Source organism: Apodemus sylvaticus, chromosome 18, assembly GCF_947179515.1.
Source record: "Apodemus sylvaticus chromosome 18, mApoSyl1.1, whole genome shotgun sequence".
Taxonomy (NCBI): domain Eukaryota; kingdom Metazoa; phylum Chordata; class Mammalia; order Rodentia; family Muridae; genus Apodemus; species Apodemus sylvaticus.
Window position 1 is genome coordinate 58,452,813 of NC_067489.1, and position 26,736 is coordinate 58,479,548.

General features: G+C 38.0%; 1 protein-coding gene across 7 annotated transcripts in view; it reads left to right on the top strand.

Annotated features, from left to right (window-relative positions):
* Positions 1-26,736, top strand: part of Nek1 (NIMA related kinase 1) — a 328,855-nt gene that overhangs the window by 224,110 nt on the left and 78,009 nt on the right. For 4 of the 7 annotated variants that reach the window (XM_052162458.1, XM_052162463.1, XM_052162456.1 and 1 more), the window contains exons 5-15: positions 3,064-3,147; positions 6,645-6,712; positions 6,837-6,923; positions 7,958-8,012; positions 10,615-10,815; positions 16,574-16,634; positions 17,597-17,748; positions 25,437-25,496; positions 26,294-26,353; positions 26,439-26,486; positions 26,636-26,710. In XM_052162458.1, coding sequence (XP_052018418.1) covers positions 3,064-3,147; positions 6,645-6,712; positions 6,837-6,923; positions 7,958-8,012; positions 10,615-10,815; positions 16,574-16,634; positions 17,597-17,748; positions 25,437-25,496; positions 26,294-26,353; positions 26,439-26,486; positions 26,636-26,710 — 951 coding nt within the window. The remainder of the gene's footprint in view (positions 1-3,063; positions 3,148-6,644; positions 6,713-6,836; positions 6,924-7,957; positions 8,013-10,614; positions 10,816-16,573; positions 16,635-17,596; positions 17,749-25,436; positions 25,497-26,293; positions 26,354-26,438; positions 26,487-26,635; positions 26,711-26,736) is intronic. The other 3 variants (XM_052162459.1, XM_052162460.1, XM_052162462.1) reach the window with 3 other exon arrangements.

Consider the following 26,736-nt stretch of genomic DNA (forward strand, 5'->3'; position numbering starts at 1 on the left):
CCTGAGTTGTTTTCTTCAGGCTCTAGTAGTGACCTCAGCTCCTCCGACTGTGTGGCTACCGCCAGTCAACTCTTTACATCTTTCATAACTGATTTTCTTTGTTCTTTTCTGACTTTGAATTCTGATGCATTTCTTTTTACCACTCAATCTCAATTTGTTTTATGTTTTTGTGTAGGAGGATGGAGGGTGGTATTTGTTCCTTTAACTCTTATGACTAGATACTTTTTCTTATTTAATAGATAAGGGATCTAAGAGAGCTTAAATAACTTACCCCAAATTATATAGCAGGTTTTGAACCTACTTGTATTTAACTTCAAAGTTTATCGGTTTAAAAAGTCCCACTGTGAAGAACTCAGAAACAGCTTTCCCTGCTGCTCTGTCTCTGAGATTGCTGCTTAGTTTGGTAGATGCACCTATTGGCTCTTCAGTCTCTGGTGGCTTCCAGGTGGCTCTTCTGTATTTGTAAGATTAGAGCATCACCTCTCTGGAATTATGAACTTCCTTGCTTATCTCCCCAATAGTCCTTATAGCCTCAGTTGAGCCCTCTGTCTTTGTTTGTAAATGAAGTAGCATTACAGCAGAGTTAAATCTATTTGCTTGCAAATAACTTATACTTGCTTTATTACTATAGTGGGAAAGTTGAGGCAAGAGACCATATGGGCTGCTAAGCTTAACATCTGTATTCTATGCCCCCTACCTCTTTGTATATTTTTTGTTGTTGTTGTTGTTTTGTTTTTTGAGACAGGTATTTTCTGTGTAGCCCTGACTGCACTGGAACTCACTCTGTAGATTTGGCTGGCCTCAAACGCAGAAATCCACCTGCCTGTCTCTTGAAGGCAAGGATGTAAAGTGTGTGCCACCACTGACCAGTCTCTCTTATTCTTTTCAGAATCAATTTGCTGACCCCTAATTTATGAGCTCTCTTAGTACCTTTGCAAAGCTTATCATGCACATATCTGACATTGCTGAGTATATTTGTATCAGAAAGCACAGATATGAGAAGTGCAGTAACAGAAGCCTGTGAAGTGCTGTGCTGTGGCTGTGTCCTGTCCTGGCTCTCACGGCAGGAGGGCTGCACTCAGCCTCCTCTTCACTGGGCTTCTCTCTGCCCCTCCCTGCTGGTCCTGCACACACCTCCTTATTAGATACTTAGTCATTGCAGCTGCCTGGGAGTCTCTACCACTCTGTGCTCTTGATTTTTTTCTACTCAAAATGCCTTATGTCACTACAGAGAAGCATTTCGAATTTTATGCCATTCTTACTCAGTAAATATTAAAAACAAAACAGCTAGATAAGTTTTATCTTTAGATTTAGTATTTTTTTTTTTGTTGGTTTTTTTACTATTTTTTGGAAATGTTTTTAGCTCACTTGTGTGGCCTGAAGTAAGTAAGCCTTCTGCTGCCAGCTTAGGTGAGGGGATGGTCCATTAGGGAAATTATTTTCAAATTCATGTTTTATGATTTTAAGTGTACTATTTGTTCCTTAAGAATACTAAAAGAAGCTGGGCGGTGGTGGCGCACGCCTTTAATCCCAGCACTTGGCAGGCAGAGGCAGGTGGATTTCTGAGTTCGAGGCCAGCTTGGTCTATAGAGTGATTTCCAGGACAGCCAGGGCTATACAGAGAAACCCTGTCTCGAAAAACCAATAATAATAATAATAATAATAATAATAATAATAAAGATGGGTAACAGGTACAGCTTGTTACCGTTTATTATCTTCTGCCGACCACTTCTGTAATGTTAAGCCCTACTTACTGGTTTCCTTCTCTTCCCTCATTCCTTCTGTCTTTTTTGTATTTACACAGGCACGCGTGTGTGTGCGCGCGCGCGCACACACACACACACACACACAGTAAGGACAAATGCTTAGTAATATATAGTTAAGATTTGATAGAAGCCTGTGCTTTTGTAAAAATGACAGCCCAATACACATACTATTCTGTACCTTCCTGTGTTGAGTTCATGATATGTAGCTCCATTCCCAGAGGTGCTTCCTCCTCAGTGGCTGCAGAGTGTGCAGCTGTCACCGTACAGTCCATCAGTCCCACCAATGGGCATGCAGACTGCCTAATAAACAAGCGGCACTGAATCACACAGCCCTGGGAGATGTATTTTGGCATTTCAGATAATATGTCTGGAATAAATTTGAAATTGCAATTACCAATTTAAAAGGCATGTGAAATTTACATTTTTATGTTTTTCAAATAACTACCACTCCCTAAAAATGAGGTATGGAAGACATACCGCATTATGAGCAGTAATACGTATTATTTCAAGTTAAAGCAGGACCTTCCTTCCTTACTCCTTTTAATTGAAAAAAGTTAGTATTCCCTATGTGTTTATTGTCCTTTGTTCCTTTGTATCATCTGTCACCTCTTGTTATAGCCACTAGCATTTCCCCAGACATGTGAAAGAACTTTTGCATGTTTGAGAGTTAACAAACTGTCAATTAGATTTAAACATTTTTTCAAATTTTTATTAAACATTACTATATATTTTGCTATGAAGATATTTTGAATTTTATCTAGCAAAGTTACCTTGAGACTTTGGAGAGGAGGATATTTTCTGTGTTCTAAAAATCATTTGTCAGTTAAAAGTTATTAAAAATTGACCTATATTTTATCACTATACATTTAAAATACTATGTAATTGGAATTATTTTGTCTGAAGAGTGAGGTAGAAATTAAGTTGCTTTACTTCTAAGTGGTAATTCCAGAGAGTGTGTATGGGTGGTGAATGTGGTTAGAGATATTTGATAGATTTATTCTAAATTTCTATCCTGATAATTTTCCTTTTGTAACTTGTATGTATATTGAAAAAATATAGAAAAAAGATAACCCTAACAAACTTACATACCTACTACCAATCTATAAGAAAGTATAAGTTATTTTTATTTTTCATTCTTCAGATTTCTTTTCATATTTATTTTGTTATATATGACATTTTTTATTATATATTTTATCCATTTCTGTTGTCAGTTGGCTTGAATACCTACTAATGTTAGTTTCTGCAAAGCACAAAGAAATTGTAGCTTAAATGTTTTTAATGCAGTATTTTTCTCTAGATTTTGGACTGGTTTGTGCAGATATGTTTGGCTCTGAAGCATGTACATGATAGAAAAATTCTCCACCGAGACATAAAGTCACAGGTATGTTCACTATAGCCTCCCCCCACCCCCCACAGGTCTCACAGTTGTGCTTATTGTTGGCCTGAAACTCATTATATAGCCCAACCTGGCTCCAAACTCTCAGTGATATTCAGACTTGACCATCCTGAGTGCTGGGATTATAGGTGTGAGCCTCTATGCCAGGCAGTAACTTGTGTGTGACTAAAATCAGCAGCTCTTGTCCTTTGTGTCCTGCTCACTCAGGTACCCAGTGTCCCCACACAGCTCTCCCACCTACTCTTCCATGCCCTCCTTTTTGGATTGACTCTTTGGCCATGACAGAGTACATCAAAGAAATAGATGTATGGAAGCTAATTTTTTTGAGATTTTGCGTGTCTTTGGTTGACTTATTTCCTTTTCTCTAATTAATGGTAATTTGGAAATAAATTTCTAGATAGGAGATCATTTTTTTTCTACAGAATTAGAAGAATTCGGGGTGTGTGTGTGTGTGTGTGTGTGTGTGTGTGTGTGTACGCCTTTAATCCCAGCACTTGGGAGGCAGAGGCAGGTGGATTTCTAAGTTCGAGGCCAACCTGGTCTACAGAGTGAGTTCCAGGACAGCCAGGGCTACACTGTCTCAAAAAAAAAAAAAAAAAAAAAAAAGAAGATAAGATTCTTTTGGGGTTTTTTGGTATTAAGAATTGAATTAAGAAATTTTAAGTCAATATGATTGATTGATTGATTGATTGATTGATTTTCCTGAGAGATTCAGTTTATATTCATTATGCTGTGACTTGTGTGTGAGAATCCTTTGGGGGAAGTTCTGAAGACCTTCCTTGATTCTGGATTTTTTTTTAAAATGGATCTTAATATACCACTTCAAATGTCTTTTTTTTATTCTTGCATGCTTTTCTCATTGTTTTCCTTATTGAATATTAAATGAATTATTTTCCCCAATTAGTTATTCCTGCACATCTTTCTTTTGCATTTTTATTCTTTTTTTGCTTTGTTTTGTTTTGTTTTGTTTTTTCTGAGACAAGGTTTCTTCGTATAGTCCTGGCTGACCTGGAACAGCTGTAGACCAGGCTGGCCTCGAACTCAGAGATCCGCCTGCCTCTGCCTCCTGAGTGCTGGGATTAAAGGTATGCGCCACCATTGCCTGGCTTGCATTTTTATTCTTAATAGCACCAGGATCCCACCCAGAGCACTCTTGGAAAGTATTTTGTCTTGAACCTTTTATCTTCATCCCAAACCCCTGTCACAGTTTCTGTAAGCTAGTGCTTGTCTCATTCTCCCTAATTCCTTAAAGAAAAGGAATGGGCCTTATCTATATCTGTCCTAATTGTTTCAATCTTTCATGTTTTTATCTCTTTATTAACTACTTTTGTCATTTCTTGTTCCCTCTTCCCGCACTGATATTTTTCTTTCTGTAGCTCATACTGGTCTTGAATTCTTTCGTTCTTGACTGAACCTCTGGAATTAGAGGATTTCAGACTCATTGTCAGGTTTAAGCATGATTACAGTTAATGTTTTGTCATTGCCATTTTATCCGTTATTGTTTGAGTGACACTTTCTGCAGACCAGGCTGGTCTTGAACTTGCATCTTCCTCCTTAGTGTTGGGATTATGGGCATGCACTGCCATCCTAGACTGATGAGTTGTATTTGTAGTGAATTCTCACATCATTAATGATTTCATTGGCTTATTATCATTATCATTATTATTATTATAGTTCTTTATGTCTAGCTGAATATTTTTCCAGGTTCTTTTGTGAAAAGTGTTTTATTTTCAGAACACGGGCCTGTGTGTGTGAGGGCCTGCGCACGTGTGTCGGACTCGATACTGGCAATGAAGCTTCTGCCCCAGCCTCTGCTTTGCACCCACTTACTCACCCTTGTGTTTCACTGCCGTCCTGTCCTCTCCGTTTGTTCCCTGACAGGGCAGAGCTGAGGGCAGTCATGTCGCAGCACTCCCTGCCGAGTCTACCCTTCGCCTTCCTAGGCCTGCAGATGGCTGCGGTGCAGTGTTCACCCTGGGACCTTCATGCTTCTTCGTCTTTCCTACATTCCTCCTGTCTTCTGCCCCCACATTCTGTTTCCCTCATTTCACTAATTCTAGTCAACCCTGTGTCATCTTGGCATTAATCGTGTGCCGGATGCAAGTCTCGTGACTGACAGGGAATTTCATTCCTGTTACCCCACTGAATTCTTGCTTTTTTTTATTTTTATTTTTATTTTTATTTTTATTTTTATTTTTTTTTACTCTTACAGAGTGTAGAAATCTGGAAAAAAATAGGCTTTTATTTTCCTTGCTAGGAATATGTTAATCCTTGATACATGTGCCTGATAGATCCTAGCAGCACTGAAGTACTGTATTAATAAAGAAAATATAATTGAGTAAACAGTTTAAACTGGAAGGGTGTTTCAGGCCCCTTTAATTGTAATACATTTATATATTATAAATTGACCTATTTAAAGTATACAGGCACTGTCAAGATAGCTCATTGGGTAGAAATATTTGCTGCTAAGCTTGATTAACTGAGGCAGTCTCTGGGAACTTCACTGTACAGAAGCAGAAGTTCCTCACACCCATAAGTTGTCTTCTGACTTTCAGACAGATGCCATGACAAGTACACATGTCTGTGTGTGTGTGTGTGTGTGCGCGCGCGCACGTACATACACACACCCTAAGAAGTACATAGTTTACTGACTTAAAGAAGTAGACTTAGTAGGCTTAGTAACCACTGATCTTCTTTCTGTCTGGATATCTGTATTCAGGACATTTAAGTGAACTGTTAGTATGTGCTTTTAGTCATTTAACGATGGATTATTTGCTTGCTCTGGTACTCCACACCTTTAATTCCAGAACTTGAGAGGCAAAGGCAGCTGAATCTCTGGGTTCCGGGCCAGCCTGGTTATGTATTAAGTTCCAAGCCAGCTAAGACTATATAGTTGGACTCTGTCTCAAAATTAACAACAAAATGGATTATTTGTCCTTTTGGAGTTGGGTATTGAGACAGTGTTTCCCATAGGCCAGCGTGGCCTTGAATCTTACATATAGATGACAGTGGTCTGAACTTTAGTTCTCTTTCCTTTTTTTCCCCATTCTTTCATTTCACCATGTGGATCCCGAAGGTTAGACTCAGGGTGTTGTCAGACTTGGGCAGCAGGCTCCTTAACCAGCTGAGTCGTGTCACTGGCCTCATGTTTTATTGACAGTGTTGAGTGATACACAAAAATGTGTAGGTTTAACAAAGCCCGATTTTTGTTTCCTTCCTAAGAAACCATTGCCTGACTCAAAAGCATGGCAATTTATTCTTGTTTTTAGAATTTTTATAGTTTTAGTTCATATATCTTATAATCCATTTTGAGTTAATTTTTGCATATAGTGAGGTAGGTAGGATACATTTATTCTTTTTCATACAGATATTCAGCTATTCTAGCATAATTTTTAATTTTTTTCTGAAAAACATTGTTGACTAATAGAAGTAACTGGACTGAAACAATATTTCTGTTTGTTTATTCTTTCTTTCTTTTATAGAACATATTTCTAACCAAAGATGGGACAGTGCAGCTTGGAGATTTTGGGATTGCTCGAGTTCTTAATAGGTAACAGCAGCTTTAAGCTTTGTTCTGACTTAATGTCCTCAGTGAAATTGAGTCTGTTATAGTGTATATGCAATAACTTGTAATATTTCTGTCTTAAGCTTCTTTGACAATTTTATTGTTCTAGTACCGTAGAGCTGGCTCGGACTTGCATAGGAACTCCATACTACTTGTCACCTGAAATCTGTGAAAACAAGCCTTATAACAATAAAAGGTATTTAAAATAATGCTCAGCATATGATCTGTTTAAATCTTTCTTATAGTAGCCTCGATAGTGCTGTTGGAAAATCAGTGATGTTTGGGTAGTATGTATATCTGTAGATTTTTGGTGTATGATGAAGGAATTATAAAAACACTCTTCCTAGCTCATTGAAAGAACTCACGGAAGAACCACTTTATGGTTTCTTGTAGTTAGGAAGAGAATCCTTACTCCCTTTGGTCCTTCTCGTTGTCACAGTCACTTCCTACAGAACTACAGCTAATAGAATAGAATGCTTGCTAGATTCTCAATAAAGAAACCAAATTCAGAGAGAGGCCCATCGATTTCTTTGAAATGCTGCAGCCAGTGAGCTTAGCTGTAAGCTGCTAGTGCATTATGTGATCTGTTACTGAGGACAGTCCCACAGTTGTACTCCAGGGAACCTTTTCCTCTTTTCCAAGGGAAAGCTCACAACCAAGAAACACTGTTTAGTTTGCTGTCATACTTGATGGCATTAAATTATTTTTTTCATCTTGTAATATTTTTAAATTGAGTAAAGCATATTGAATTTTTCAAAATGAAAATAAATAGAATGAATTTTTATAAATTCTTTTAAATATTAAATTTATTTGATGACATTTCAAAGTAATTGTTGAGCCGGGCGTGGTGGTGCACGCCTGTAATCCCAGCACTTGGGAGGCAGAGGCAGGCGGATTTCTGAGTTGGAGGCCAGCCTGGACTACAGAGTGAGTTCCAGGACAGCCAGTACTACGCAGAGAAACCCTGTCTCGAAAAACAAAACAAAACAAAACAAAAAAAAACAAATCAAAGTAATTGTTTAGGCAACCCTTACTTTTCAAATTTAAAATTGCTGCTTTTATTATCTAGATTGAAATGTAAAGGTAAATACTTTATAGAGCACATATGTCTCCCCAAGTTCTTCCATACTATATGTTTATTTTAAATAAATAAATAAATAAATAAATAAATAAATAAATAAATAACATATTCTGGTACTAAGAGGCAGTTTCTCACTTTTGTCTTTACAGTGACATCTGGGCCTTGGGCTGCGTCCTTTATGAGTTGTGCACACTTAAACATGCAGTAAGTAGAAGCTGGGGTGCTTTAGAGGTTTGATTTTCTAAAGCGCGTTTTTAAACTGGTTTATTATTTTATATTTGCTATTATTATGTTTTGTGCTTTTTTCACAAACATTTTTCTATGTTACGAACATCTCATTCTTCATGTAAATTCTTGTACTGTGTTGTTGTTGCTGCTGCTGCTGCTGCTGGAGTGATGCATGAGCTTTATAATGTGGGAGTGTGCTGTGTGGAGGGAGGCTGGAGGGCCCAGGTGGTCCAGGGTCGTGTGTAGAGTCTTTCCTTGATTGCTCTTCATTTTATTTTTTGAGACAGGTTCAGAGAACTTTGTATGAACTTTAGGGATCCACCTGCCTCCTCCCACACCGTACCCCCGGAGAGTACAGAGCCAGCCATCTTTAACATGTGTTAGTGGTTCTGAACTCACATCTCGGTGTTTACACAGCCGGCACATTACCAGCTGAGTATCCTCTCAGCCTCTCATCCAGGCATTCTGTCACCTAAGTACACTTATATTATTTACAGTTTTCACCATTAGCACATTTTAAAAATAGTATAAATGTACCAAAATGGATATTTCTCTCAAAATATATTTAATTGTAATAACTTTTTTATTTTTCCCTTTTTAAAGCATGTTTCCTTCCCTGATGAAACAATACTGTATTTTCATCTCAAAGAAAACTTCAGAAAATATGTAAAATTGTAAAGTAGGAACTAAGTCCCATACACAGTACTAACAAGAAACAACTGCTTCTGTTTGATGCTTTCCTCAAAGCTGTATCCTAACTTAATTTACAAATCAAATCACTCATCTCCAAGAGTGCTTATATTATATAAGCTGCTTTATAGCCTGTTTTTACTGTTCAATATTGTTTGAAATCTGTTTTTATTATTGTTTGTTGAGATGTTCTCATTTATATAAGTGCACATGCTTGCCACATGGAAATACACAGCATCGGAGGTCAGAAGAGTGCATCTGAAAGTGGTCCTGAGCTTCCTGATGTGGATGCCCAGAACCAAACTGAGCTTCTCTAGAAGAGCAGAAAGCCCTTAGGTTGCCAAAGCATCTCTCTTGCTTCTTTGTTTTTAAATGCCTGCCTGCATAAACTTCTACTATATTGCGTTAACTCTTATTTTTTCCCCTAATATGTTTCTACAAGATTGAATGGACTTACATTTTTACAAACAGAATGAAATGAGTTTCAGATGTTCTAGGAGAGCTTAACATGTCTTTCGGAATGCTTTTTTATAATTGACATCACTGGTCCCTAGCTTGTTGTAGGCGCTTGGGTTTCTTTATGTATATATTGAGAACATACCAAGATTAGTACAACTGTCCTGTTATTTTAACAGAAATATCAAAGCTAATTATTTTCTTATTATGAAATCTATAATATTATTTGTGTATATCATTGCACACAGTTATGGATTTCTTATGACATCTTCATCCTATGGCATACACATATAATCTCAGCTCTTGAGAAACAGAGACATGGGGATTAATGCTAGATTTTTACTAGTTTGGTTTTCAAATTGAGTTCAATTCCATGTAGGCCTATATAGGCCTCTAAAACATAAGCACTTTATCCAAGTAGAATATGATTTTCCTTGCCCATACTCACCCTGCCTTCCCTTGCCTTTTCCTCCTTCCCCACCCAGCTAGGCCTCTCATTTTTTCCATTTTGCATCAGCCGTCCCCCTCTGTGTCTGTGTGTGTGTTTAAGAGAGAGACAGAGACAAAGAGACAAAAAAATCTAGTTCGTGCTTATGAAAAAAATACAGCATTTGTCTTCTGAAGTTTGCTTATTTTACTTAATATAACAATCTGTACTTGGATGTATTTTCTTTCAAATTATGTAATTTCCTTATACCTGAATGAAATGCATTGTGTATTTGTCTCTATTGTTTTAAATATAATTTATGCTTTAAGAATCCCATACATCCATGCAGTATATTTTGATCATGTCTGTTTCCCCACTCCCTCCATGACTCCTCTCAAATCCTCAGTTCCCCTCCCAACTTCAGGCCCTCTTATTTTCTTTTCATTTTAACCTTCCTATTGATATTGCTTGCCCTCCCCCTAACCTCCATTGGATTATTTTTGGGGAAGCCTCACCTCCTGCAAAAGGATAATGATGGACATGGACTAAGAATTAAACAGTTAGGAGTTCTCGTACATCTTTATTTATTTTGCTCAAATGGTTTTTGCTCAGTAGTTTATTTTTTCTTCTAGTTGTTAGAGCAAAGGAGAGAAAGCTAGGGTTTAAATGAAGACTACTTGGTTGCATAACTTTTTATCATCTTGATCATTGTTATGTCTTGTAAAATCTTTGTTAATATTTACACCTTACCTCTTGCCATGTCACATAAACAAATAGAGTTTACTCTTATAGCAAATTATATTATTTTACTTTTTTGAAGGCAGTCTTTTAAATTTATAGGTAATTAAGTAAAGTTTACAGAAGGTAACTGATTGCATTACTTAGGAGAGGGTTGTATTTCTATTCTGTTCTGTATTAATGGAAAAAGAACTATTGTTCAGTGCTGTATTCCCCATTCCGATTTCCGTCTGTTTTACACATGTGCGCTTATTTTCTGGATTTTAGTTTGAAGCTGGAAACATGAAAAACCTGGTACTGAAGATAATATCTGGGTCCTTTCCTCCAGTGTCTCTGCATTATTCCTATGATCTCCGCAGCTTGCTCTCACAGTTATTTAAAAGGAATCCTAGGGATCGACCATCTGTCAACTCCATATTGGAGAAAGGTTTTATAGCTAAAAGAATCGAAAAGTTTCTCTCACCTCAGGTATGTGTTCTGTTACCCCTAAAGTGAAACAGTAAGGTTCTGGTCCCTTACACAAGGGCTGGAGTGAGCACCACAGCGCCTGGACTGAGATGCCCTCCTCGGCCTGCATTGGTGGTCCCTTTTCTTTCCCACTGTTGATAACTGAAGTTATTAAACCTTTCTGTGTTTCACATTTCTTGCCTCTTACCTGTAAGCTATGAGCTCAGAGGAGTACCAGTATTGTGGGCTGGCTGCAAGAATTAAACAGTAATGTGCTACAGTGCTTTCTGTCTAGTACATGCCACTCAAAGTCCTTAATATGCATTATCAACATATAATTGATTACATATAATAGGAACATATATCAGCAAAATTTACACGATTATGGTTGCCTTTGACAAGGTGATTGAAAACTATAGTTATATGGGCATATATAAATGCAAATACTGTAGTGCTGTATCTCATATTTTTTCCTCTAGTGTTCAACTATAGGTATAAAACAAAAATTTTGGAGATAATTTGGCAGGTTTTATAAAAAAAAATTGTCAGATCAAATGCCATTAATTACTCAAATGTGATCACCTAAAATTAGAATTATTTGACTTTTCATGTTTATGGTGGCCTATATTAATTTAATCCACACTGAATTCTTTTGTAAGATAGGTGGCAAAAACATAACCATATAGCTTTACATGCTTCTGGTTGAACAGAACATTCCTGAGAACAAATGCTATTCAGAAAACAAGAGATGTTCATTTAGCTAACTAAACTTTGGGAGTCAAAGGTTACATGTCTAGAACATGGCAACAATCTCGGAAATGTGTGCTGTTTTACAGGACTTCTTTGTTAGCAATAACGCCTTCAAAGGCTGGTTAGATGTTGTGCACTGTTATTTTTTGGCAGCAACCAGATAAGAAACAAAGGCTTCATTCAATCTTATTGAAGCAGCCTCCTTGCCAGCGTAGTTAGAGCACAGTCTCAGGACTGAAACACTGCAGTTCATCTTGCTGGCCGTGTACGGGAGAATGGTAAAGCCCTAGTCACCAAACACAATGTGCAAAAGAGGGGCAGAGCACGATTAATAACAAATAAGAGGATCTCTCTAATAACATGTTTGCTGTATTTCACCCCTTCCTCACTGGTAGTTAAGCAGTTAAGCACCACTTGGATTTACAAAATCTTGTATTTTACACACACACATACACACACACACACACACACACACACACACTTGTTTAGCATTCAAGTGAGGTGCTTTATGCTTTAACATATGAACTATTGCTTCTAATATCACTATAATGATCTATATTGCACAAATTTATGTTTCTCACCATGTAGCCCAGTCTCAGTTGCAAGCCTATGATCCTTCTGCCTCAGTCTTTTGAGTTTCTGGATTACAAGACAACTTTTATTTTCAAAACAATAGTTATTTCATTGCCATTAGCCAAAAGTAGTGGGGCCCAGTTGTACACCCTAATAGCAGTTTACTGCATGTGGCTTCACAAATTAAGGGTAAGCTTTGACTCCTTCGGAGTGCAGTCTTTTCTATTGTAGGTGTCTGTGAGGAAGAAGTCCACCATATCTGAATAGTCCAGCATCACAGCTCTTGGTCACCTGTTGAACACTTGGAATGTGATTAATGTGACTAAAGAACTAAGCTTTAAGCTTTCAGTGATAAGTCAGCTTTGAATTCAGACAGCCACATCCTGGGAATGGATGACATTCACATGGTATTCCAGGATCTTTGAACTCTGTGCATTCCATCTCTCAGTTTACATGGACATTTCGTGGAACAGAAAGGTCCGTATTTGAAGAACTGAAGAATTACTCACATTGAGGGCAAACTGGAGATCATAAAACACCCATTGACCAGGCCTAGGATACCACAGTCGTATAATCTCAGCTGCTCGGGAGGCCTTGAGACAGGAAAGATCCCACATTTAAGGCAAGCCTAGACAAGTTAAGGAGTTCTTATCTCAAAGGTGGGCTTGACAGGCTGTGAAGAGTACCCAGGATCTAGGTTATTGATTACTTCCTCCAGCACGAGGAACCCTGGAGTCACTAGTTTCACAGGACATAGAACAGATCCCTGTTTTTCTAAAAACCAGGGAAAAAATGCCTGTGTTGAGAAGAGAACTCATTCTCACATATGTGCCCTGAATTGTCTTTGAACCAGACGTCTGCTCATGTTTGTCTTCTGCCGCACTAGTTCTCAAATACAGTATACACAGTCTCCTAGCTGGGTTCACTCCCTACCATCTCTGCCTCAGTGACCAAGGCAGAGCCAGAGAGTTTATGTGTAGTTACAGGATTGATGATGTTGGTTTGAGACTTTCAGTATTACTGCCATAGGAGACCTTCAATGGGAAGAAAAATCTTCCTAGGTTGAAGATTTGTGCCTATTGGATGTCTTGTCTACTGTTGAATATTCTTTCTACTGTGCTTTGCTTCTCTGGAGAAATTGAGAAAATTCACTTAGCATTATTCTTCACTAATAAGATAAAAAAAAAGCTCAGATTTAACAGATTGTGTTAAATCTTTGATATCATACTGGAAAAATGTGAAAGAGAGAAAATTACTTGTGGAAAGTGTAAATACTTGTTTCACAAAATATAAATGCTGAAGAGTGAATAATGGAGGTTTTTTTTGTTGTTGTTTTGGTTTTTGTTTTGGTTTTTTCGAGACAGGGTTTGTCTGTGTAGCCCTGGCTGTCCTGGAACTCACTCTTGTAGTACTTGTAGACTGACTGGCCTCGAACTCAGAAATCCGCCTGTCTCTGCTTTCCAAGTGCTGGAATTAAAGGCATGTGCCACCACCACCTGGCAATGGAACATTTATAATGTTAAAAGAGACAGACACTGAAAGAATTTATCCAGTGACATGTTTGCAGATGAGTGTCACTCATGTCAGGTGGTAAGTTGATTCACAGTAAACTTAAATGGCATTTCTAAGCATCTTTTGAAGTGACACTTGAATACTTTTGACATAAATGAGGCTATGGATGCATATAGAACTCAGCGATCCCTCCATAGATGATGTTTGTTAAGTTGCTAAGATGCAAAAAAGGCAAATAACATGTGCTATGTATTAGTCTAGTTTGAAAATGAAAGACTGAAGAAGTAATAAAAAATACATTAGTAAGATTAGCAGGGGTAAGCAGTTAACAGGAGGAGAGTTTGCTGGTTGTATTACTGGATTTTAATCAGTTTATTTAGTGACATTTATGATTGGAAGAAAAATACATTGTGACTGATTGGTAGCTTTTTTCTTTGTTTAGGAGACAGATTTCATTTATTTTTATTTTCTTTCCTTTTTTTAAAAGATTTATTTACTTATGATATGTAAGTACATTGTAGCTGTCTTCCAACACCAGAAGATGTGTCAGATACTATTAGAGATGGTTGTGAGCCACAACGTGGGTGCTGGGATTTGAACTCAGGACCTTTGGAAGAGCAGTCAGTGCTCTTACCTGCTGAGCCATCTCTCCAGCCCCCTATTTTTATTTTCTTTTATTTATTGTTTTTTAAAATTATTATGAACTACTTTAAATTATTATGAACTACTTTAAATTTTCATTTATTCACTTTATATATCAATTGCTGCCTTCACCCCTAGTTACACTCTCCCACAATTCCTCCTCCCTCTCAGTTTCCCCCCTCGCACAGTCCTTTCCTCATCCCTCTTTCCCTTTCTTCTCTGAAATAGTGAAGGTCCTCCCACCCCCAGGTAGCTCCCCACCCTGGTACATCAAGTTTCTGCAAGGCTAGATGCATCCTCTCCTACTGAGGCCAGATAAGGAAGCCCAGCTAGAAGAAAATCTCCCACAAAAGGCAACAGCTTTTGGGATAGCTCCCACTCCATTTGTTCGGGACCCACATGAAGACCAAGCTGTACATCTACTACATATGTGCTGGGTCACCTAGGTCTGACCCGTGCATGCTCCTCAGTTAGTGGTTCAGTCTCGGAGAGCCCCCAGGTTAGCTGACTCTGTTGGTCTTCCTGTGGAGTTCTATGCCCTTGCAGGCCTCACAGTCCTTCCCCCAAATGTTCCATAAGAGTCCCCCAGCCCCATCCAGTGTTGGCTGTAGGTCTCTGCATTCCTCTGAGTCAGCTGCTGGGTGGAACATCTCAGAGGACAGCCTTGCTAGAATCCTAGCTGCAAGCATAAGAGTATCATTAATAGTGTCAGGGATCAATGCTTATCCATGGGATGGGTCTCCAGTTGGGCCACTTATTGCTTGGCCATTCTCCCAGTCTCTGCTCCATCCCCTGTTCCTACATAGAGACAGAATAGATTTTGGTTGAAAGTTTGGTGGATGGGTGGGTGTGCCTACTGCTCCACTCTTGTTCTTGCCTTGCTACAGCGTGTGGCCTCTTCAAGTTCCATATCCCCATGCTTGAGTAACAGCTAAGGTCACCCCCCATTAATTCTTGGGTGCCTCCCCTTTCCCAGGTCTCTGGCATGTCCTCAAGATGCTCCCTTTCTCCCCACCCCCACCTGTTGCAGATTTCCATTCATTCTCATGGCCATTTGGCTATCTTTCCTGTCCCTTCCCACAGCTGATCCTGAAACAGCCCCCCTCCCCTCTCCCAGCCAGTTCCCTTCCTCCCTCTGCCTTCTATGACTATTTTATTCCCCCTTCTAAGTGAGATTCAAGCATCCTCACTTAGGACTTCCTTCTTGTTTAGCTTCTTAGGGTCTGTATAGTGTGGCATGGTGCCTGTAGTCTATGGCTCATGTCCACTCATTAGTGTGTACATACCATATGTCCATTTGGGTCTGGGTTTCCTCACTTAGGATGATATCCTCAAGTTTCATCCATTTGCACACAAAATTCTTAATTTGTTTTTAAAAGCTGAATAGTATTCCATGTTGTAGATGGACTACATTTTCGTTATCTATTCTGTAGGTGAGGGACATCTTGGTTGATTCTGCTTTCTGGTTATTACGAATAAAGCTGCTATGAACGTTGTTGAGCAAGTGTCCCTGTGGTAAAGTGGGACATCTTGGGTATATGACCAGGAATGGTATAACTGGGTCTTGAGGTAAAAGTATTCTTTGTTTTCCAAGAAATCACCAAGTTGATTTCAAAACTGGTTGTACAAGTTTGCGCTCCCACTTGCAGTGGAAGAGTGTTCCCCTTGTTCCACAGCATGGGCTATTGTTTACTTTTTATTGTAGCCATTCTGACTGGTGTAAGATGGAATCTCAGAGTTATTTTAATTTGCATTTCTGATGACTAAGGACTTTGAATATTTCTTTAAGTGTTTCTTAGCCATTCAAGATTTCTCTGTTGAGGATTCTTTGTTTAGCTATGCACCTCATTTATTTATTTATTTATTTATTTATTTATTTATTTATTTATTTATTTATTTAGTTGATTTTCATTGTTTTTGTTTTCTCTTTTGTTATTTTTGTTCTTTCAAGGCAGAGTCTCACTATGTAGCACTGACTGTTCTGGAACTCGATGTACTAGGCTGTCCTTGAACTCACAGAGCTTTATCTACCCACTCTTCCTTCATAGTTCTGCGACTAAAGGTGTGCGCCACCACACTCAAAAGTGATGTCTTGCCGGGCGGTGGTGGCGCACGCCTGTAATCCCAGCACCCTGGGAGGCAGAGGCAGGTGGATTTCTGAGTTCGAGGCCAGCCTGGTCTACAGAGTGAGTTCCAGGACAGCCAGGGCTATACAGAGAAACCCTGTCTCGAAAAACACCAAAAAAAAAAAAAAAAAAAAAAGTGATGTCTTTTCTAACTTTATTTTCTCTTTCAATCAAAGCTTATTGCAGAAGAATTTTGTCTAAAAACATTTTCAAAGTTTGGACCACAGCCTATCCCAGGTAAATTACATTTCACATGAAGCTTTTCAGCTGTTTGCAATACTCAAGACTACAAATAGAGAAAACAAATTGGGATGGTTATAGAATAAATTTAATCCAAAGTAAATATTAAATTTCTTATATATAGTGCTATACAATAATTATTATTAATAAAGTTTTTATTTGCTGTCTTATTTAGTTGAAATCTGACTTGAAAATCTTTACCAAAGCTTAGTTGATATTTTGAGAACATTGTCTAAAATATAAATGTCCCGACTAAGGTGTAAATCATTACGTAAAACATTTTTCTTTAAGAAATATTTTCTAAATTTTAAAAGTAAATTATTGAGAAATCAACTATTTTACTAAAGGTATGTTTTATTTCAATTTTGACCATTTGATTGATCATTCTCCTACTGTACAATTTATCCAGAGAACTCAATTTTTTAATGTATTCACAGATAGCTGCTACTATGCCCCATAGAGGGGTGTGTGTGTGTGTGTGTGTGTGTATGCTCATGTGAAAGGGTGCATGTGTGAGTACATAGTGAACCTATATGTATGCCAAAGAATAACCTCAGGTGTCTTCCTCAGAAATCTCCTTACATGTCATGGAGCTAACCATTGGGTTATACTGGCTGGCCAGTGTGCTCCAGGGATCTGCCTGTCTCTGCCTCCCCACTAATGAGATTATAATTTCAGGCCGCCACTCCTGGCAGTTTTATATGTGAGTTAAGGATCTAACTCAGGCCTCATGCTTGTGAAGCCAGAACTTGTCTATGGAGCTACCTTCCCAAAGGCATTATCTTAGAAGAGCTAGTCTTATTTTTAAAAAAAGCATTGATATATTTGCCAAAAAGTTTAAACATTTGAAAGGTTGCAAATGATTGTGAAAACGAAAAAGTACCATTCTTGAAGACTTTTGGCACTAAAGATTCAATGTAAAGAATTACTAGAAAGGAATTGCTTGTCTTTTCATGTAGGTAAAAGACCAGCATCAGGACAAGGCATCAGTTCTTTTGTCCCTGCTCAGAAAATCACAAAGCCTGCTGCTAAATATGGAGTGCCTATAACATATAAGAAGTATGGAGATAAAAAGTTACTTGAAAAAAAAACACCCCCAAAACATAAACAGGTAAGATCCTTTAACAAACTGCTTGATGTGAAGTTGAGCATGACCTCATTTAATAACAGCTCCATCCGTTTTCTTAATACTCAGAGTAGTCTTTATTTTCTTACAAAGGAAAGTTGTTCTACTCCATCCGTCCTCTATTTAGGAGCCTTCCAAAAGCATTGGACAGCCATTAAGTAGCTACATTGAGTAAACAACTGTGTAATAAAAAAGGTAGCATTATAAATGAAATCCTCCTTGAACATTTGATTATATGCATAGAAGTAAGTACCTTTGATATTGTAAAATAGTAGGACATTTGTGTATAATAATTTGACTATGGGAATATTAATGTAAATCATTATTACCTAGTTTTTGAAATTAGCCATTAAATGTGTCAAGAGGAATATAATATGGGAATGACAGATACAGGAATCACCTGCTACTCCTAGTATTAAGAGCATACTCAAAGAACACAAAAATTAAAGATTACCTACCCCATTCTTGAAGTTAATTCTGACCTTATTTGGATGGGGCATGGCTCTAAGCCTATTTGTGGTACATCCACTGCAGGACCACAGTCTGGCACTGGTAAATTATCTGCTACAAAGCTGAGGCCCCCTGGGACACTGTCTAGATGTCAGTAAGTGTACTGTGAAGCCTAGGTAGCTGACGTTCTGAGAGGCCTAAGGGAAAGTAGCTGGAGTATCCTAGTACTGCTGAGCTTTCTGCAAAGCTGATTGGATAACAGCAGAAATCTGGAGGAAGCTGTCTTTGTGGTACTGCTGAAATACAGCTGGAAACTGACAGGATATAGGAACAACTTTTGCAAGGTACCTGTAGGAGTGAGTAACACAGTGTATTTCCACATGCTGCAATAACAGACAAGAAGCACTGAGCGGAAGAGACACTCGATCCTTCTGTAGTGTCTCCTCCATCATCTGCTAATGTGCTGGTGAGCAAAGGAAAATTGTTAGCATGCCTAGCTGCGGTAGTGGAAGCAGGGCTGTGTACAAGGCCCATGTATCTGACATGCTGGCTTCATCAGTTTTATTTATTCAGCTATGTACCAGTGCCATTGCATCCTTTTCTCTCTGGTCATCAAAAGAAAGCTGGGACTGAGGACCTGAAGCTGTTTCTTGATCTTTAAATCCTCTAAGACTCTGATCATACCCTAATCTTCACACCTCAATATTACTGGTAGGTCTAGTCTGGTCTGGTCTAACCTGGTCTGGTCTTGTCTTTTCTTTTCCTTTCCGTTCCGTTCCTTTCTTTTCTTTTCTTTTTTTCTTTTCTGTTTTGTTTTAAAAAAGAATTTCTCTATGTAACTCTGGCTGTCCTACAACTCCTCTGTAGACCGTTTTGGCCTTGAACTCACAGAGATCCACCTGCCTCTGCCCAAAGTGCTGGAGTTAAAGACACATGTGCATATTGCCAGCCAGGTCTTTGGTAGTTCTTAAGTTCTTCAACCACATAGTTTCTTGTATGCCAAAACTTTAAAGACAATCCTTGCTCATTTTTCTTTGGAACGTGACTTGTCCCTAAACTCTCTAGCCTTCTTATATGGTGTCTTTCTCCTAAAATTGGATCTAGGTAGCATGGTAATGCTTTCCTTATTGACAGCAGACCTTCCCTGCTCCAGTGATCATGATTTCCTTCTAGACTCTGTATTACCTGCTTCTGTGCTGTCGTAGGGTCATCTGCAGACCCATGTTCTTTTTAAAGAGTTTAACATCTGACTCACTTGCAGTTTTCTTACTATTCATAATTTGAGATGACTTCAGGATCCCAAAAAGATGATATAGTGCATACATTTTATATTCTTGCTCAGCCTTATTTATTTACCTTGTTTCTCACCTTCCTGTTGAGCATTCTGGTAATATCCTTATTCCTGTAAACATCAGCTCTATCCTTCCGTTTGTTCCATGCTCCTGGTAGTCACCTCGAACTGCTCTTTGGCACCACATGCTCTCAGCTCTACCTTCATAATGTGTTGAGTTGTTTCTTATCATTTATTCTGCTTTATTTCTAGCTACTTCTCACTAGGTAACAGTGTCCTAACTGGTTTCTCTGCTTCCATGAGTTGAGGGCTGAGAAGGCTGACGGCTATCTTAGAGTGAAGCTCAGTTTTTCATCTCAGTCAATGGCCTCTTGGCAGTGGGATGCTCCTCAGAGCTCTCTGACGGCCTCTGACCTCTCGGTGCCTCATTTCCTACTTCTTCCATGCTGGCCATGGAAGCAGCCCTAATCTAAACCATTCTTTACTATCAGCATGCTCAGTGCTGCTAGCAAAAGAATGAGTTTTTCTTGCAGTTTTCTTCCATTCCTGTGATAATTTGAATGAGAATGGCTACCATAGGCACATGTATTTGAATTCCTGGTCCGCAGTGGGTAGGACTGCTTGGAAAGGATTAGGATGGATGGAAGGCCTTGTTGGAAGAGGTGTGTCTTTTTAATGAGTTTTAAAACCCGGGGGCAGGTTTGAAGTTTTCAAAGACTCCTGTGATTTCCAGTGTTCTCTCTCTGCCTCGTGGTTGTGCACCGCAATGTGGGCTCTCTGTTGTTCCTGCACTCTGCTTCTGTCCATGCCGTTGTGGACTCATGTCCTCTGAAAGCATTGCCCAAGTTAGACACTTTCTAAAATGCCTTGTTCATGGTGTTTTATCACAGTAATAGAAAAGAATAATAAGAAATAACTAAAGACAGTGTCTGAGGTCACAATTCACTTTGGGATTGATTATACAGTATCAATAATGGCCATCCCTGTTCCACATTTGTAATCTACATTGGGAATCTACTGTGCTTTATTTGTTTCCACATTATTACCATCAACTGCTTATTTGGTTAGTAATAGTATTTCTCCTATCTCTGTATAGGTTTTATTATATTGATCATCATAAATTATCACTGAAAATAAGTTCTGACCTGTAATAAGCTTTCCATAAATATTTATTGAATAAATGAATGAATTAGTGATAACTTAGGCATCAAGTCACTTTGAAACCGTAATTTTTTTCAAAGAAATGTTGTCTAATATCTTAGTGAAACTCATGTTAGAAAAATCATCTTATCATTATTTATACTTTTATTAAGATTTTATTTCTACTTTTATGTGTATGATTGTTTTGCCTGCATATATGTTTGTGCACCACTGTAAATGCAGTGCCCATGAAGACCAGAAGACAGCATTGGATGTCCTGAGACTAGAATTACAAATGGTTATAAGCCACCATGTGGGTGATGGGACCTGAAAGAAGGTCCTATGGAAGGAAGAACATCAAGTGTGTTCTTAACTACTGAGCTGTCTTTCCTGTCCTTGTTATCATTTGTAGCAAGTTCATGACTATTGAGAAAAAACTGGAGAGAAAAATGATAATAGTGAATGAACTTCCTTAAATCCCACAAGAGAATATTATAATAAATCAATCATTAAACAAATGCATTTTCATTAATTTTTTTTTTTTTTTTTTAGCTAGAAAAGACCCATAGATTGCTAGGATCATTAGTAGCTAAAGACACTGAAACTTAATGAAATGTCTTTAACCTTCTATTACAATCTAGACATTGAAATCTCATTAGATTAGAAACAGGCTCCTGGAAGTAAAAATGTATCTACTAGATCCCTGTCCAGAGTCCTGCCAGGTCAGCTCCATGCCCGTGCTCTGGTGGTGCAGACTCTGCCGCTTCCACCTCCTCCTCCTGCTCTGCTCTGCATCCTGCTCCTGGGCTCAGCAAGGCAGCCAGTTACTGACCGTGCCCTGCAAGCACATCGTCTTCAGTTGTCTCTAATCTGTTCCCTCCCTTCTTTTTAGTGTTTTGTTTTTCTTTGCCTTTTGTAGGCTCAAGTCCCTTCAGTATTGCCCTGTTTTCTTAGAAGCCCTTCCCGGGTAAAATGCTTATGCCCTCATCTCTTATCATTTTACTATGGAAACAGTAAGATCCCTTGAGGGGACAAAAGCCTACAGGAGCTGCTTGTTTATGAGCAGTGCTCTAGCTTTCCTATGGCCAGGGACACTGCCACGTGGAGGCAGTTGCATTTATAGTTAAAGTTTCCCAGTGAGCAAAAGCATAGAAATGTCATAGATGTGCTAATACTCTTTTCCACAGACCTCTTTCATTTTTTTCTCATTGTTTCTTCTGCCCCTCCCAATGAACAGTAAAATTTCCTTATCAGAACCTCTTTAGTACCTTGTGTATCCTTTTAATGTCATACTTTTTAGAATGTCATCACTTTGGGCAGTTTTATACATGTTTGCACAAAATTGTAAGTTTCTCAGTTTTTTAAATGATTAAATGATTGAATGAATTAAATTCCTATCATAAAGCAATGCCCATTATTTTCCAACTATACTAAATAGGATTAAAGGACAAATAAAAACCCTGTTTTTAGGCACAAGGAGACCAGTGTTCTTTGAGATGTTTCTTCATGTGTGTGTGGTATATAATGTATGTGTATATGTGGTGTATGTGATGTATGTGCATGATGTTATATGTCTGAATGTGATTTATGTGTGTATGTGGTAGCCAGACATCAACTTCAGGTACCTTCTTTCCCTCTACACTTTATTTCTTCCTGGAAGGCAGGCTCTTCCAGGAAGCCAGAAGCTCACCATTTGACTGGGTTATTGGTTCACAGCTTCTAAGGTTACAGACTCTTTTATGTGAGTGCTAGGGATGCAAGGATCAAACTTATATCTTCATACTCCACAGTGGCAACCTACCCACGGAGTCATGTCCTATTCAGGGATTTTATTGTTAATGCTTTATAGTATTTCAGTATGGAGTATTAAATAAAAAACAACTTTGTAATAGATTCTTTGCATACATAGATAATTTGGGTGATAACAATTTGGTTTCTAGTGAAGCACATTGGTATTTGAAGTTATTTTAGTATAATCATAATGTCATTTTTTCCATTAAGTATTTTGATAAATTTGAGATTGACTTACTGTGCTTTTGACAACTTTGAAGAAAAAAAGGGAGAAACACATTTTCAGTATCCAAACAATGCATTTCTTTAAGTGAATTCTGTGTATTTTACTTGTAATCATCATAATTGCATTATATTCTATTGCTATGAAATCAGTTAAGTTGACTTCACTGCTACAAATATGCTTTTAAAACATTTTATGTTCCATATCAAAATTTTTTTACAAACATGTTTCTTTTTTTTCTAAATAGGTTTTTTAAAAATATTAATTAAAAGTAAATTTATTTCACAGATAATTTTCAAGATGTGTTTATTCCAAATAGTATTTACGTATGCAGCCCATGTTTAACACTTGTAATATAGACATGCATGACTTGTCTGGTTTCTTGGGGATAAAACTCATGTTGGCCATGGGTAAGAGAGGGCAGGCATCAATTTAAATCAATAAGAAATACATACTTCCATGAACTTGTAGAAATAAGATTTGTTTTACTTCTTGGCCACACACTAGTCTGTAAAAAAGAAGGAAATGGGGCTACATTAATACTATGGGAAAAGGTCTCTTTTTGACCAGGACTGAAAACATGTGGTTTGTTTGTATAGCTGATGAAATCAAATGATGTGTTTTTTATTAATTCTTCATTCATTTTCAGTTAATATTCAATATATTCAAGCTGCATGCTGTGGGAGTTAATTTCATGTTCTTAGTACTAATATTCAGAATAATAGATTCCACCTGTCATAACCTGAGTGGTGGAGAAAGTGGCTCAGATTAGAGAGGCTACGAGGCTACCAGCTTTGGGGTTTTAGGCAAGGTTATTGCTTTTTTTTTTTTTTAAGATTTGTTTATTTATTTATTTATTTATTTATTTATTTATTTATTTATTTATTTATTTACTTATTATATGTAAGTACACCGTAGCTGTCTTCAGACATACCAGAAGAGGGGTCAGATCTCATTACAGATGGTTGTGAGCCACCATGTGGTTGCTGGGGTTTGAACTCAGGACCTTCGGGAGAGCAGTCAGTGTTCTTAACCGCTGAGCCATCTCACCCGCCCCCAGGTTATTGCTTTTTAAAGTGTTTTTTGGTTTTGTTATTTTCAAGACTTGGTTTTTCTGTGTACTTGACTGTACTTGTGGACTAGGCTTTCCTGGAACTCACAGAGATCTTTCTGCCTCTGTCTCCCAAGTGTTGGGAATAAAGGCATGTGCCACCTAGTGCAGCACTTTCTAAATTTTTTTTAAGCAAATAAGCCTTATTTTTCTAAGCTAACCCTCTGAAAACTAAATAGTAACCAACACTTGGGATGTGCCATAACTTATGTTAAAAAGATTTAACCTAACACAGATTTACTGTACAACAGAGACTATTTTCTTGATGGCAGAGAACACACTTACAGTGGTAAAAATGATTTTATTCCGTATAGTTCACTACAATAAAAGAGAATAGAAGTAAAATTATGAAAATTTTAAAGAATTAGAGAAAAAGTAAAAACATAGCAATCAAATAGATAGGAAACTTGTCAAGCGTCATAACACAGATATAGACAAAGAAGAAGCAGCAGTTTTTAAGGTGTTTTGGTTTTCTGAAGCAGGCTTCCGCGGCCTTCTCATCTCCTGGATCCCTTGATCTTCCTTTCCCCCTGAAGAGATAGCAGCACAGTGCCTGACTGGGAGATTTTAAATACACATCTATTGTTGAATTTCCTTGAATGATTCCTTTTAAAATTATTTTTCTTTAAAAAGGCCTTTTCCCTGAAAAATATGAAACATCTTTTACATTCAAATTTGCAGTAGTTTACTGGAGGTTTACGCATCTTCAGTGGAGGTGCAGGCGTTTAAGGCTGCTGGCTGTCACTAAGCCACCAGAGGGAGCTCCATGAGCATATGCTAGCTGTGGGCTCACTTTAATGTTGCTTCTGGTTTTTAGGTGACAGAAAACAAAACAATTTCCTTAGTATAGTATTTCTGTGTATCTCTTCAGTGTCGAAATAGCATTCTGAAAATAGATGATCTCAGAGGGCCAGCTTGGCATTTTTATCCCATAAATACTCTTGATGTAAAACTGTAGAAAAGTTTATATAACTCATCGATAATATGCAGCCATCTTAAATACCTTCTTGCTGGGCTAGCAGACTCACAACAAAAGTCTGACAACCTGGCTTTGATGGCTGCTGGAGGAGGGAGTCACCTTTCTTTGGGTGTGACTCCTAATGTGTTGCTGATGATTCATTGGTGAGCCCCACACCTATGGGCATATATGGGTTATTAGACTCAGTTATAAAAACAAAAAGGACAGGAAATTAAAATAGGTAAGTGTGTTGGGGGAACCCAGAAGGAATTCGTGGGGAGAGATGGGAAGGAATGGACGTGGGTCAAAATCATGCTGGGGCTTGGGGATACAAAAAGGATTGGAGGTGAGGATTTGGGAGTATATATGATAAAAGTATACTGAGTACATATTAAAATGTTAAATATTATTGATTAAAATAATTATAAATTTTTAAATCATTAAATAAAAATAGTTTTTAAATATGTTGTGAAAACAAAACTAGCTGATGATAAGGAACCCATTTTCATGATTTCTCTGAGGGGCATGTGCCAGTTTGTTTAGTAAAAGGCATATCAAAAGGTCGTACAATAAATTTTGAAACAGTTATGGCTATATTAGCTTTAACTTTTCCTACTTTAAACTTCCACAAATTTGTAATTTCCAATCAAGTGTCTTATCTAATTTATCTAATTCTTAGAACTAACTGAATTTTATTTTATTTGTCCAGGCCCATCAAATTCCAGTGAAGAAAATAAATTCTGGAGAAGAAAGAAAGAAAATTTCTGAGGTATAAAGACACATATCTGCTTATTTTAAAGATTTTCAAAATAGTTCTTAAGACAACAGCAAACCCATTGAGGCTATAGAGTAGTGGTTCTCAACCTAATTGCAGTGACCCTTTAATACAGTTCCTCATGTTGTGGTGACACCCAACTGTAAAATTAATTTCAGCCAGGCAATGGTGGCGCACGCCTTTAATCCCAGCATTTGGGAGGCAGAGGCAGGCAGATTTCTGAGTTCAAGGGCAGCCTGGTCTACAGAGTGAGTTCCAGGACAGCCAGGGCTACACAGAGAAACCCTGTCTCCAATAAACCAAAAAAGAAAAATAATTCATTTTCATTGCTAATTTCTTACTATAATTTTGTTACTGTTATGAACTGTAATGTAATATCAGATATGTGACCCCTATGAAAATGTCATTTGATCTTCCCAGGGGTCATGAGTCATGACCCACAGGTTGAGAACCACTGTTACAGAGCCTTTAGCCCTTTCCACCTTGATTCCTTCAAACACTTACAGTATGTTTGCTCTCTTCATTTCATTTCTCCTTATTTCTTTTGGTATGTCTCTTTTGATGATATATTTTCTTGATGAAAATATAAAACGTAGAGATTATTGACAGAGCTGGGCGGTAGTTGGGTGCACCTTTAATTTCAGCACTCTGGAGGCAGAGGCAGGCAGACCTCTTGAGTTTGAGGCCAGCCTCCTCTACAAAGCAGATTCAGGACAATCAAGGCTTCACAGAGAAACCCTGTCTTTAAAATATATATATATATTGATATAAGTGTTCTCCTTTTGTTTAAGGAAGCAGCAAAAAAAAGAAGGTTGGAATTTATTGAGAAAGAAAAGAAGCAAAAGGATCAGGTAGTTGTTTGCCTTGTGTTTCTCCCTTTGCCTGGCGGTAGAGGATAAGACCCGGGTTCTGAGAAAATGTCTGAAACTGTTACAGATTAGGTTCATGAAGGCTGAGCAGGTGAAGAGACAAGAGAAGCAGCGGGTAAGCTACGCCCCCACAGTGCAGCTGCCCCTCCCCACACATGCCCTATGTAAGGAAGCACAGATTTGATTGTTATTGCTAAATGTATTCTATATGTTTTATACTAAGTAGTTGAAATGGTATTTTGTTTATTTTTCTTTCCCCAAAAGTTGGAGAGGATAAATAGGGCCAGGGAGCAAGGATGGAGGAATGTTTTAAGGGCTGGTGGAAGCGGTGAAGTAAAGGTAGGCACTGATCCCCATAGAGTAAG